The sequence below is a fragment of the Mobula birostris genome, chromosome 11 (genome assembly GCF_030028105.1).
Source record: "Mobula birostris isolate sMobBir1 chromosome 11, sMobBir1.hap1, whole genome shotgun sequence".
Lineage (NCBI taxonomy): Eukaryota > Metazoa > Chordata > Chondrichthyes > Myliobatiformes > Myliobatidae > Mobula > Mobula birostris.
Genome location: NC_092380.1, coordinates 63,495,186 through 63,509,340, shown reverse-complemented (window position 1 = coordinate 63,509,340; position 14,155 = coordinate 63,495,186). Strand labels below are relative to the sequence as shown.

The 14,155-nt window shown below is 40.4% G+C and overlaps 1 protein-coding gene across 1 annotated transcript in view; it reads right to left on the bottom strand.

Annotated features, from left to right (window-relative positions):
• Positions 1 to 5,522: 5,522 nt before the first annotated feature.
• Positions 5,523 to 14,155, bottom strand: part of LOC140205518 (uncharacterized) — a 49,864-nt gene continuing 41,231 nt past the window's right edge. The window contains exons 14-17 of the mRNA XM_072273140.1: positions 11,903 to 12,032; positions 9,345 to 9,542; positions 7,636 to 7,795; positions 5,523 to 5,930 (exon numbers count right to left, since the gene is read on the bottom strand). Coding sequence (XP_072129241.1) covers positions 5,722 to 5,930; positions 7,636 to 7,795; positions 9,345 to 9,542; positions 11,903 to 12,032 — 697 coding nt within the window. The 3' untranslated portion in view covers positions 5,523 to 5,721. The remainder of the gene's footprint in view (positions 5,931 to 7,635; positions 7,796 to 9,344; positions 9,543 to 11,902; positions 12,033 to 14,155) is intronic.

Genomic DNA, 14,155 nt, shown 5'->3' with positions numbered 1-14,155 from the left:
CACGCTTCAGTCCCGCTTCGTAAGACTAATAAACGATAAAGCTGAGCTCTTGCTCTCTCAATCCAGCTCAACATGGCCCTTGCATCTTCATCAGCACTGTATTTTCTATGTAACAGTGTATTATTGTTGAATTGGATCAGACTGCTGTACACCGACATCTGTACTGCAGTCCATGTCAACAGACAGCTTCCCCATCAGGTCTGGAGTCAGGCAGGGCTGTCCCCTCTCCCCTGTCTTGCTTGTCTGCTGCATTGAACCCTTTGCTGAAGCCATCAGGAGGGATGAGGGCATTAGAGGAGTGACGCTGGCAGGCAGTGGAGGGACCCACGTGAAAACCTCCCTGTACATGGACGATATCACCGTCTTCTGCTCTGATCCGAGGTCAGTTCGCCGACTTACTGACATCTGCTTACATTTCGAGCTGGCGTCAGGGGCCAAAGTCAATCGCACGAAGAGCGAAGCTATGCTCTTCGGCAACTGGGCCGGCCGATCCGGTATCCCCTTCACCGTCAGGTCTGACCACGTGAAGGTGTTGGGGATCTGGTTTGGAGGGGCCGAGGTGTGCAGGAAGAACTGGCTAGCGAGGACAGCCAAGGTGAAACAGAAATTGGAACTATGGGGAGGGCGGTCCCTTTCATAATGGGCAAGAACCTGGTCATCAGGTGTGAGGTGCTCTCAGGTCTGTTGTACTTGGTACAGGTGTGGCCCGTCCCCCGCTCCTGCAGCTCAGAAATCACTAGAGCCGTCTTCAGATTCGTCTGAGGATCGAAGATGAAGCGAGTCAGACGGGCCGCCATGCACAAGTCCCTGGACAATGGGGGCTAGAACGTCCCCAATGTCACGCTCACCCTGATGGCCAGCTTCGTATGTGGCTGCATTAGGTTGTGCGTGGATCCCAGATACATGGGCACAAAGTACTACTATGTGCCCAGGTTCTACCTGTCGCCCTGGCTACGAAGGACGGGTCTGGCCCCTTCCCCACCCAACACCCCTGTCAACTGTGGTCGTTGCCTCCATACCTGTCCTTCACAGAAAAGTTCTTCCATGCCAAGGCCTTTGACCACAGGGACATCAGGCAGTGGTCGGCACGTAATGGCCTGCAGGCACTGCAGGAGAAGGACGAGATGGACTCAGTGGGGTGGTTCCCTGAGCAGACTGTCCTGTACATCTGGCAAAATGCCTCATCGCCAGACCTCACCAACAGGCACCAAGACCTCGCCTGGCTGGCGGTGAGAGGGGCCCTCCCAGTCAGATCCCTCCTGTACTTCCGGAACGTCATCTCCACACCCCGCTGCCCACGGGAGGACTGTAATGAGGTGGAGTCAGTGACTCTCTCCTCTTTTCACACTGTGGGTTCACAAAGAATATTTGGAGGATGGAAGGGACGGTGTCAAGATTCATGCCCAGCAGCTGCATAACCGAGGACATCTGTGATCTACGGGCTGTTTCTGGGGACACACACGGAGACAAACATCCAGTGTTGCTGGCAGATCATCAATTCGGTGAAGGATGCTCTTTGGTCCGCCCGAAACTTGGTGGTCTCCCAGCACATGGAGATGTCCGCGACTGAATGCTGCCGACTGGCTCAGTCTCGCCTGCATGAGTACGTGCTGAGGGATGCACTCAAGCTTGGTGCAGCCACCGCGAAGGCCCGGTGGGGAAGGACCACAGTTTAAGGTTCGTCACCCGTGGGAGGGGTCGGCTGGGGAGAAGGATACCCCTCATCAGCTGTGCGGATAGATGAATCAACTTGGTGCCCCAGTAGTGGCTGAAAATGTTTAGAACCGTAAAGGAATTAGAATCAATTCTTATTGTAAATAAATCTTAATTCTTGACTAAGGTTTGACAGTCAACGAACGATTTATTGTAAACATCTTTCATTTGAATATGAACTGAGAGTCAACGCATAATTTTATTGTAAATAACTATTGAATAAGGACTCAGGGTCAACAAATTTTTTTTCTATGTAAGTAACTTTATTTTGTAATATTTCTGAATAGAGTATATTTTTGGAAAAAAACATTGTATTATTGTTCCCCCCCCCCGCCAAAAAAAAAATTCTCCAAAATATTCTGCATGGAATTTAAACTGGAGGTGGCAGAGAGTGGGCTTAGAAAGAGATTTTTGAAGAAGAAAAGCTACCTTAAATTTAATCGGGTTTGGTTGTGTTACCCTTCACTGTTAGTCTTTCTCCACCTTCACTGCGTCACATCATCATCTTCCACCAGCTCCTCCTTTGAGGTCTTACTTGGATGGTTCTTATCTGGGAACCTTGCCCTTACATGTATTTACAATGCTAACAGTAAGTCACTATCAATTTTAAGATAACAATAAGTCACTATCAATTTTAAGATAACAATAAGTCACTATCAATTTTAAGATTGGGTTTATCTAACCCGAGGCCAAATGACGATCAACCAACATAGCAACGTTGAAATAACAAATGAACGCAAATCTGGAGAGAATCTTTTTTTTAGAAATTACTCATCACTTGTCTGGAGAGGGGTCTGTGGCAAACAATATGTGAAATGGAAGAAATATGTGGAAGACTCCATTAATAGCCAAGGTGAAGCTGTTTCAGGAAAAAAATGATGCTTCAGAAACCCCAAAACAGAAGACCTTGTCTTGAGAGCACAAATGGAGAAATTGAAAGGATGGCATCCCCAAGGAAGGTAGGATGGGATTCAGTGTGTTTTGTAGACATGTCAGTGGCAAGTCTGTATTCCAAGATGAAGACTGCAAGAACCAGGAAAAGGAAGAGGTATCAGATGGTCTGGGTGAAGTTGAGGGCAGGGTGTAAGTTAATGGTAACGATGATGAAATTGACGAGTTCCACATGAATGCAGGAAGCAGCACCATCACATTGTTGATGTGAAGCAAGAGTTGAACTGGAGTGAGCTTGTTACAAGGCCTGTTCTATACAGCCGACAATACCCAGTGCCCACACCTTTGATCTTCAGACAGGAATTGGAAGAAACATTTTAAAGGGCAAGGACAAAGTTGTGCCAAGTGGATGAGTGGAATAATGGAGAACCAACCTTTGTTCAAGATTCAATATGGGGAGTGGAGACTTACAGATAATATATGCATGGTAAAGATAAACCAGTTGAGACTAGGGAAGTGGAAGTCATCAAAATGAAGGGCATGAGGGGTGTCCTGGATCTATGGGAATGGACAGAACAAGTGGAAATAGCACAAAATCAGACCTCAAGAAATGAGTCTGGTGAGGCAAGAGATGGCAGAAACAAAGTATTACAAAGAAACAACTAATATCTGTATCTTGTGCTCATGGGGGCCTGTTGTTTATTTGACATACAAAATGTAAAGACCACAAAGACAAGTGACAAATTTGTACTCCCCAGTTGTCTTTGTCCTGTGTTCTATTTTGTGACACATTTCCTTTCTGCTACCACTCTGTGCTGTGGCTTCATGATTAAGCTGCAACTCTACATTAAAATATCCAACTCAAGCATTTTCAAATTCAAATTTATTGTAATACCAGTAGATTGCATGCAAGGATAAAAAGGAGTACATTAGATCAATCAAGTGGATCAGCAAAAACACAGATGAAAACTTGAGAAACTCATGTCAGAGTCAGATAGATGGCCAAGTATATAATCTGTCTGGTTCAGTTTCAAACACTTCCTGGGGAAAGGGTTGGAATCCATGGTCAGGAACAAGATTTTTAAAAAAAGACACAGCATTGTAACAAACCCTTTCTGCTCAATAAGCCAGGGTCCTTTCTGGTCAAGACCCTGCATCAGGTCTGAGAGCTTGTAGAAAGAATAGCCACTGTAAAAGTAAGAGGGGGATAAATGAGATAGGGACTGGTAAGCAATAATGGAACTAGATTGAGTGAAGGATGGAGCAGATGGAGCCAGCTGGTAGAGGGGAAGGGGTGGAGCTAGAAGAGGCTGGGAATAATAAATGGAAATGGACAGGGATAAGGAAGGACGAGCCAAGTAGGATAGGAGAGGTAAAGGTAGAGGAAGACTCTACATCAGCCCTCATGCAATTCTATCACCTTTCCTTACTTACAAGTTCAGCTTTTATACTTCCACTCAGCACTTTCTAGCCTTTACCTCCATCTTCACCCTCTTGTGCAGGTTCTTTTTGCCCTCCTTTTCCACTCATTAGCCTCAGTGCCCATCTTCCACCTCCACCCTAGCTGGCTGTATATGTCTATCATCCTCAATCGACCTACTTCACCTCTCCCTCCTTCATATTGGCAAACCTCCCTCCTGAAGCATTAACCATTCTTTTCCCTCCACAGATGCTGCCTAAATTCCAGTTCCTCCAGCAGTTTTTTTTGCTCCAGATTCCATCATCTGAAAACACTTCTGTTTTCAAATTTAAATTTCACATAGGATCTTCATTTTAAAAACTATCAGTCTCAACGAAATGCAGATGAACAGCTGTTCACCAATCCTTGGTCAAGCAGTGCTACACAGAATAAAATGTTGGTCAATTGGTTCTAAAGACTATTGAAATTTAGTTATACATTAAAAAAGTCAAAGTAGGAGTAATGTGATTTGTGGCATTGAGCAGTTTCAAACCAAAAAAATGGTTTACTATCACTAAAGCTTTATTAAACAAGCATTTTCCTCATTATTTGGACTGTGGGATATTTACAAAAACACTTCCACAATATAAAGCAGGGTTCAATACAACTGACTGCATTTGAAATAATTAATATTTCATAGTATGAAATGGTCACATTATTACAATGCAGTACTGGAAACACAAAAACCTTGTTTCCAATTTCTTCCCTGCCTTCCCCCACCAAACAAAGCATGCAGTTCCAAGAGAAATCTGCCAAAGTGTCCATCGTGCACATCTGAGCCCAAGTAACAAGATGTCAGCAAGCTGTTCGGGGAGGAACAATAAACAAGACTTGCTTAACCATCCCTCTTATTTTCACACACACACCTTCCATGAGAGAACTTCATTTCATTCCTCTAATTCCAAGGCCTCCAAATCACATCAACACTTAACAAATCCCAGCAAGGTTTATATTTAACATAGCACAGAGGAGGATGTGAACTTTGTATGCACTCAATCCAAATGATTGTTTATTTCTAAACACAATAGGTGATTTTCTAGAATTGGGGGCAGGGGTGGAAAACAGTGGTAGTCTAGAAGAATATTCTTCAAGACAAATTAGTTCCATGGAAACACCAGATGCCACTGGAGTATTCATTGTGGGACAGACATGCTGGAAAGTGAATGCCAACCCATTTCAGCAGCAGTGAGAAGTAGACAACTGGATTGATAGCAAAAGCTCCTTGCATGCTCTGCCAATTCAACTCTAAGGAAACACCCATTAATGACCCATTGAGTTTCCAAACCCAGCCATCCCATTACTCTTAAATGTACTGGATACAGAGTGTATTAATTATGCCAAATTAGGAAATTCTGCTTATGGACACAGTCCCAACACAATTAAAATGTTTGTACACTACCCTGATAAAAGGCAAAGAATTTGCATCCAAATAAACAAATCAATTGAAAGTGATCTTAATATAAAATTTGCAAACTTAAAATGCATAACTCTTTAAGCAAATTAAATAAAATTAGTTTAAGAAACTTGCCCTGGTTACTAAGCCCACATTTTTCCAAACAGGTACAATTAAATAGACAATACAGAAAAGGTCAAAGCAGACCAGAAATTGTTCACTTCTTACAGTACTTAAAGTTATTGTGAAACAGAATAGATACATTTCAGTGTTTAACAAAACCACGCGATATATTCTGAAACACGTTTGATCCAGGTGGTGAATGCCACACTGCAGAACTTGTGCGTTTCAGGTAACGAGGCTTCCTTTTGCCAAAGATGGCTTCAAGGTTGGGAGGTTTGATGACACTGAAGAGTTCGTCCAAGTTAAGTGGATGATAATACTGTTCTAACAGTGCCTGCTGTAGTTCTTTACCTAACAGTTAACAACATTCATTATTATAGCATTCAACATATAACAACAGGCAAATTGTCTCAACACAACTTGAAAATACAATCCACAAGTCAGAGCAATTATCCTTTACATTGTTAGTGGAAAAAAATATTTATCCAGGAAATGCTAAAGCTCCAGCAACTGTTGAGCAAAGTCAAAGGATCATGGGGAGAGCAAGCGGGTGTGAACTATTAGCAAATACAGTAGGCATGAAGGTCAGCAAGGGGAAAGAAATGGACCAGATTAGGCCATAATAAACATAACAAATATGGCAAAAATCATACAGACTTATGGGTTTATTGAAATCTCTAAGTGGAAGAGCTGAAGTAGTGATGGAGACAAACAGCAAATTTACAAAATGCTTTTAGCATGTCAATTCAAATCTAGAAAAGCTATGGAATAGTTTATAAAGAAACCAACAGAACCCCTCCTAGCTCCTGCACAATGTAAACAATGTGCTAGTTTTAAAAATCACTTGAACATACACTGTTATACATTACTATTGGTCTGAAACTACAGTACACAAATCAGTGAATTTGAATGAATCAAGGACAGTGGAATTAGACAGAACAATTGCCTTTGTTCTTGCCACCAGATTGAAGGAATGGAGGCTGCCATTTTGTGAATCTGCTCTGTATCCTCCATTTTGTGAACTAGCTTTGCTCAGCTGAATCAGTTTTTAAATGTTCTAGATAATCTGCTGAACTAGAGTTCATTTCCAAATAAGTTATTTGTGAGGTTTTCTTCAGTATGATACAACATGCAGGTTTGTGAACGGTGGGGTCTGTGTCTACCCCAACTGATTCAAGCTGGTTACTGGTTTGGTAACTGATTTAGAACAAACCCATAAATTACCAGTTGTCATTTGCAGAAGAGGGCAATCAATGGATGCTGGCTTGGACTAGAGCCAATAAGATGACAAGTCAAACAACCTTGAGCCAATGAGATTGAAATGCAACATTTAAACTAATAAGTAGTGTTTAAAAGCAAGGAGCTTCAAATACAAAGCAGCAACAACTTTCTGGAGTTGAACTATCACAGATCATAAATAATCGCACACTGGACACAAAGTTTAGCTCAGGAATATCAGGTCAGTGTAGACTCCTTTCCTGGATATTACCTTTTTCATTCTTTGGCTGTTCATGGAGGGTCAGGGAAACTTACGTGTGCACAAAGGGATTCCGGTGTGTAAATTGACATGCTTTTTATTTGAGACACAAATGTGCTCAGTAAATACAGATCCGACGTGCCTAACTGATCATTATTACTAATGGTCATCCTTGTAACATTACAAATCATTAATAAGCAGGTAAAATCAAATGATTTTCATCTCCAAGTACAAGAAATCATATTCCTTTTGCTGTTGACCAAATCATTTAGTTAAGAACACAGGAATATGATTTAGATTATTGCACATTTATGGATTAGCTACCCACTAAATAACCATCATTATGCAATTGAAATTAGCATCTCACACAAGGTTACCCAAAACAAAGAAATTGCTTGAAAAGGCACTCCCATAGTTTTAAAATATAGCTTACATAATTATCAAGTGATTTACAGAACAATTTCTTAGAAATAAAGTTGAAACTTTGCCTTGAGATTAAATGGAGAGCTTAATGAATTCAGTTAATGTATTAAAAACAAATAGGAATTTTTCTAAGCCAATCTGAAAATATTCACGTACCATCAGCCCAAGATGGGATTGGTTTGCGTGGCATCTCCTCATCATCTGTTGAGTCGTCACTGTTCAAGTCCATTCCATAGTTCTGAAGATTTATTTTGGGCAACTTTACTTTGGAATAGCTACCAGGAGTCATGCTGTAAGATTCCATTTCTGCAGGGTGCTGAAAAAAAAAAATCCAAATCAATATATTAAACCTCAAACTATTCTCCCTCCTCACTCCCCCAAGAGCTGGGAAATCATATTCAAGCCTATGACTCATTGCCCATTCCAACATGCATTTTGAACAAAATGGTTTGCCAATCACAATTGAGATACAGTCCAGCCTTTCAAGCCAGGCCGCCCAGCAACCCCCCCCCCCCCCCCGATTTAACTCTAGTCTAATCTTTGGGGTAGCTTACAATGACCAACTAACTGGTATGTCTTTGGACTGTGAGAGGGAACCAGAGAAAACCCACGCATTCATGGGGATAACATCTGTAAGGAGTCTATACATTAGAATTGAACTCCGCCACTTCCAGCTATAATTGCATCATGCTAACCACTAGACAACCAAAATACCAAAACGGTGATTTCATATCTGAAAGATATTGCTGAACAGATGTTGTACATTCAATCTGATTTTTTAAATTCGAGGATTAATTGCAGCATTTAATCCCGTAGCTGATAGAGATTTAAAGTCCATCAGCTTTGCTAGTCATAACCTCCAGATTACTACCCCAGTAATTTAGCTATTCTGCTACTACTGTACCATTTTCTAAAGAAGCTTCCATTCAGAAATTTTTATTTGAATGTATACACGAATACACACACTTGAATGAATTTATTTATTTAATGCATCTGTCAACAGGCATGGCAGCAAAATGCAAAAATGATTTTCCAATCAATCTCCGGTGGGATGCACCCACCTTTTCAAAACATCCTTTCTGTACAATGGTGATAAATTTATGTCTTCCCTTAAAGTGGGGAAGAGAAGGTAGAAAGAGAAGGGAAGAATAGAAATTTGATTTTATATTAGTAGTGCAGATAAGATCCCCAAAATACAGGTCTTCATCACAAATTTAAACTGGTAAAATATTCAATAATTTGATAAGTTACACTGTTAATACTATCGAAGGGTTTCAGATAACGTACAAGGATGTTGACCAGAACAATTCCTGAAATGTGTATTCAGTAATCCATTTGATAACAAGGAGACCATAAAGTAAAACATAATTCTTACTGGGTTAATCTATGCATTATTATTGTACATCTTTATGAAAATAGTACAAATAATTAAATCTCAGTTTAAAATCTTCCATAAATTACAAGAGCTTAGTATGGCAGTGAATCATGGTTTGATTGAAAGACTTTGGCCTTGCTCATCAGGGAAAAAAAGACCCGTTCATTCTACTTGCCTACTTCTTCCCATCAGTAAACTCACCACCAACCCTAACCACCTATTCTTTTGCTTCTCTCTCCAGATAACAATCTGTTCTCTTTCTTTAGGTAGGCTTAAGTGAGTTTCCAAACAGCAGTGAATGTCCTTAAATGTGCTTTATAGATTCCACAAGTTACTAAAATAAAGGCAAGTGTTATCCTAACTACAAACAGAAAGATAAATTAAGGAGTGACAATATTGATTTTATTCAGGATGAAAACATACATTTGAGGTTTTACTACCAGATTTAATGGACAAGTCTTTTGAAGCCCCCAAATACCAAAATACTCACATGCACCTCCATAGTTTTATTCAGTACATTTTTGTTGGATACAACTTCTGTGGCTTCTCCGTCTTGTTTCTTCTTCAACTTTATTACCCAACTTTCAAGCTTATACTCTTCAGCTTGTTGGTCATGTTCCAACCATGTCCTTTGAGTCTTCTCACTCTTTAAACTCCAACTTTCTGGCTCTCCCATTTGCTGTTCTTCCTACAAACAAAAATACCAATATTAGCCACCAAAGCCAATGATATGTATTCAGAGGGAAATAAATGCACAATCTCAGAATTAAATAAAATTACAAACCAACTCAAGTTTGCTTATTTTTCTATCAGTCATTCAGCTAGATAAGTGTTGGAGTGAATTCCCAATCCAATTCACCCTCCCTATGTAATCAACAAATTGATCCTTACTAGAATCAACTATATTGATTTACCAAATCGAATGCACAGGTCACATTTTGTTACTGTTTTGTGTGATTTTGACCAAGGTGGAGTAGTGCTGTGGCCTGCAAACAGTGAGAGACACGGCAATGGATTGAACAGAACTGAGCTAAATATGCCTGGACCCTCGTGTCTTTGTGATACGGTGTTTTGTGTTCTTAAGTCTCTTCTTGCCATTTGTGTGATTGTTCTTTTTTTGCGCATTGGGGTTTGATGTTTTTCTTTAAATTGGTTCCTTGTTTCATGGCTGCTTGTGGAAAGACAAATCTCAGGATTGTATACTGCAATAAATATATATGCTTTGATAATGATTGTACTTTGAATCAGATGACCAACTAACATTGGTTTCAAGTGGGATCAACTTTTTGACAACTGAGTGACATGAGGATGTAGTGGCAGAAAAAATTAAGTTTCTAATTTTGTTCTAATCAAATAAACTGTTTTCACAAAACAGGGGGATATGTAAATACTGTCCACTTTTTCCTTTCAGCTCCCTTTACCTCTGATCTACATTTGGCACCTGTTTGAGAAATAAGTCAGGTTTTGATTTTACCCATTTCTTGTACTATCAGGGCCCTTCTTCACCCCATCTGGAAAATATCAAGATAACTATTCTCTCATTCTGGATTCATGCCAGCCATGGATTTATTGGATTCATTATTAAGGACATCCTCAGCTATGCAAGATGTACAGCTCCAATTCCAAAATACTCACATGCTCCTCCAGAGCTGTGCATCTTTCATTCTTCCTTTAAAAAAATGTTTCAGAATCTTAGACTACATTTTCGTCAGTTGCAACAATCTCTTTATTTGGCTTGTGTTACTTTTAAGTCCTGCACAAACACAAACTTTTGGCATTTTCCTCATCTCCTGGCAGTGTAATTTTAGTATAAACTCTTCCCAATGTAGGCAGCAAGCTTCATACAAGGAAAAAGCGTATTTAAGCTGATCAACGTTGTCCAAAATTGATTACAAAATGGTTAGCCAACATGCCATATGACCTTCTGGAGCAACAGAAAAAGACTGATTTGAAGATGAGAGGAAGAGTACTTTCTGATTATAAACAATTTAGAATTCAGTGGCACTATTTACATTCTACTTTACAGTTTGGCTGCCTACAAGATCTTTACTGTACCGAGTAAGAACTTTAAGGTGCAGATTAACTCTAAACTTCCCAATCAAAACAACCTGTGAAAACAGACGTCTCTGGACTACTTCAGCTAAGATGTATGGATTTAAAGAATAAACTGGGCACAGATGGATAAATCACAAGGGGGGGGGATTTTGTTGATCAATTATCATGGATACAATTATGAAGACAGGTTTGAGGGTAAACTTCAGCAATTTGGGAAGAAACTTGAGTGGTCAGATTAATCTGTACAGATGGGGCCACCCCTAAGCAGGTTACATCTAAAGTTATTCAGAACGACAAGTTGGAGATTTAGTTAATTTACGCTATGTAAGATCAGTAGAACACAAAGGCTATGACTGTACCTGGGATTTTATTATATTTGCTAAATTTATCACATTTCTTGTAATATTTTAATAATTATAGTAGGAACATTACTTCGTTTCAATATAGTTTGAGATTCAAGTTGTGTCATTCTAAAAGTCTTGTGTAGCTTTATCCCACCCAGACAGATTTAACACAGAACACAATAGGTTTCAGAGGACTATTCGGCACTGCTTAAATTAGTTAACTCAATTCAATCAGGGATATTCTTTGTGTGCGCACCAGGAGTTTACTAATATTTTAATCACTATTTAAGGAAGCATTGCATTCAAACTTTCAACAGCAACTTCTGAAAGTTTAGGAATCAAAATTAGGCACTCATTTTGCATCCCAGCTCAAGTAGTGGAATCAACAATTAACCTCAGATGCTGGATCTCAACTTTACCTTCAATTCCCATGTAATTAGTTCCAGCTCTGATAGCTACAATTTACCAAGTGGTAGCCCCCATCTATAATCTGGCTTGTCAATTGTTTCACCCCAGATATGGAAAGTCTACTTCAACAACTTGTATCCCAAAGTCACAAACAGAACTTGAGAAAATCCAATTTCATGTTTAAACAAGGGGTGAAATGAAGACCAAAACCACTGCACCTATCATGATGAGATCCCCTTACCCGTGATGTGACTTTCTCTTGTGAAGACGACGACGGCTTTTCCTTCACTGGTTGAGCTTCCTTCCATGTTGTCTGCTCCTGCTTTTTCTGTAATTGGACAGACCCCTTTTTTGCCAGGCATCCCTGTTCCCTGTTTTAATACAAAGTTAGCAATTTATTCTAGTTTGTTCTTCAATATATTGATGCAGCATGACAATTATCAATTGTTTACCATTCTTAAACTCCAACATTGAAAGGTATTATACAATTGGATCTCATTAAATAAGGTATACAGGTAAGGAAAATACCTAACATTTTTTAAATTGATGAGCTTGCTATTGTACAACTTATAAAATAATGTTGTTTTGGAGCTGGGAATCATGGTTGGAAAAGGAGAAGGGAGAGAGCAGGAAGCAGAGACATACTGGAATCAAATGACATTGCCCGGTGCCAAAGTGAGATGTTAAAGATCTCAGTAAACGCTCCATCCAGTTGATCAGCACAGGCAAAGTAGTATTAGAAGACCAAACTTAAATGACAGAAGAGTGCTTGACAGCTGTGGTAGGGCTTGAATGCCAATAGCTCTGACAAAACTAAACCAAGCAACATGAACAAGGTCCACTCCCAGATGAGATGTTCATTTTGACCAATAGAACATGGAGGTATCTTCATGAACTACACAGCCCCCAATGACCCTGTGATTTCACTCTCTCAGGTTGACACGAGTGTACCTTTCAGGAGGGTGAATCCATGAAAAGCATTTGTCCCAGACAGCATACCCAGCCAAATACTGAAGACCCATGTTAATCAACTGGCTGTTGTGTTTATGGACATCTTCAACCTCTTGCTTCAGCAGTCAGAGGCCTCCACCTGCTTCAAGCAACTTTCAATAATACTGGTGCCCAAGAACATGGTAACCTGCCTCAATTATCATCCAGTAGTACTTGCATATGATGTTACTAAGTGCTTTGAGAGGATCGTCTTGAAGCATATCCAACTACTGCCCGAGGAGTGACCTGAATCCACTAATTTGCCTATCTTCACAGGTGAAGAGAGCTTTTGGTATGCTGGCCTTTATGGATTGGAGCATTGAGTATAGGAGTTGGGATGTAGTGTTGAAATTGTACAAGGCATTGGTAAGGCCAAATTTGGAGTATTGTGTACAGTTCTGGTCACCGAATTATAGGAAAGATGTCAACAAAATTGAGAGAGTACAGAGAAGATTTACTAGAATGTTACCTGGGTTTCATCTCCTAAGTTACAGAGAAAGGTTGAACAAGTTGGGTCTTTATTCTTTGGAGCATAGAAGGTTGAGGGGATCTTGATAGAAGTATTTAAAATTATGAGGGGGATAGATAAAGTTGACATGGATAGGGTTTTTCCATTGAGAGTGTGGGAGATTCAAACAAGAGGACATGAGTTGAGAGTCAAAGGGCAAAAATTTAGGGGTAACATGAGGGGGAACTTCTTTACTCAGAGTGGTAGCTGTGTAGAACAAGCTTCCAGCAGAAGTGGTTGAGGCAGGTTCGATGTTGTCATTTAAAGTTAAATTGGACAGCTATATGGACAGGAAAGGAATGGAGGGTTATGGGCTGAGTGCAGGTCGGTGGGACTAGGTGAGAGTAAGAGTTCAGCACAGACTAAAAGGGCCGAGATGGCCTGTTTCCATGCTGTAATTGTTATATGGTTATATAACAGGTCAACAGCAGATGCCAGTTCATTGGCCCTTCTCTCAGTGCTGGAACATCTGGACAATGAAGATGCATACATCAGGATGCCCTTCATCAACTACAGCCCAGCATTCACAATCATCCCCTTGAAACTCATCATTAAGCTCCAATACCTAGGACTCAATACTTTCTTGTGCAACTGGATCCTCAATTTCCTCACTTGTGTGGATTCACAACAACATCTCCTGCACAATCTCACTCAGCAGAGGTGCACCACAAGGCTGTGGCTCAGCACCCAGTTATATTGCCTTTATACCCATGATTGTGTGGCAGTACAGCTCCAATGCCACACAAGCTTGCTGATGACACCACTGCTGTTGGCTGAACCAAAGGTGGTGATGAATCAGCATATAGGATGGAGGTTGAAAACCTGGTTAATGGTGCCTCATTCAATGGCAGCAAAATCAAAGAGCTGATTATCTACTACAGGAGGTAGAAGCCCAAAGTCCAAGAACCAGTCCTTGTTAAGGGATCAGAGATGAGAGGGGTCAGCAACTTTAAAATTTCTTGGAGTTACCATGGAAGATCTTTCCTGGGACCAGCA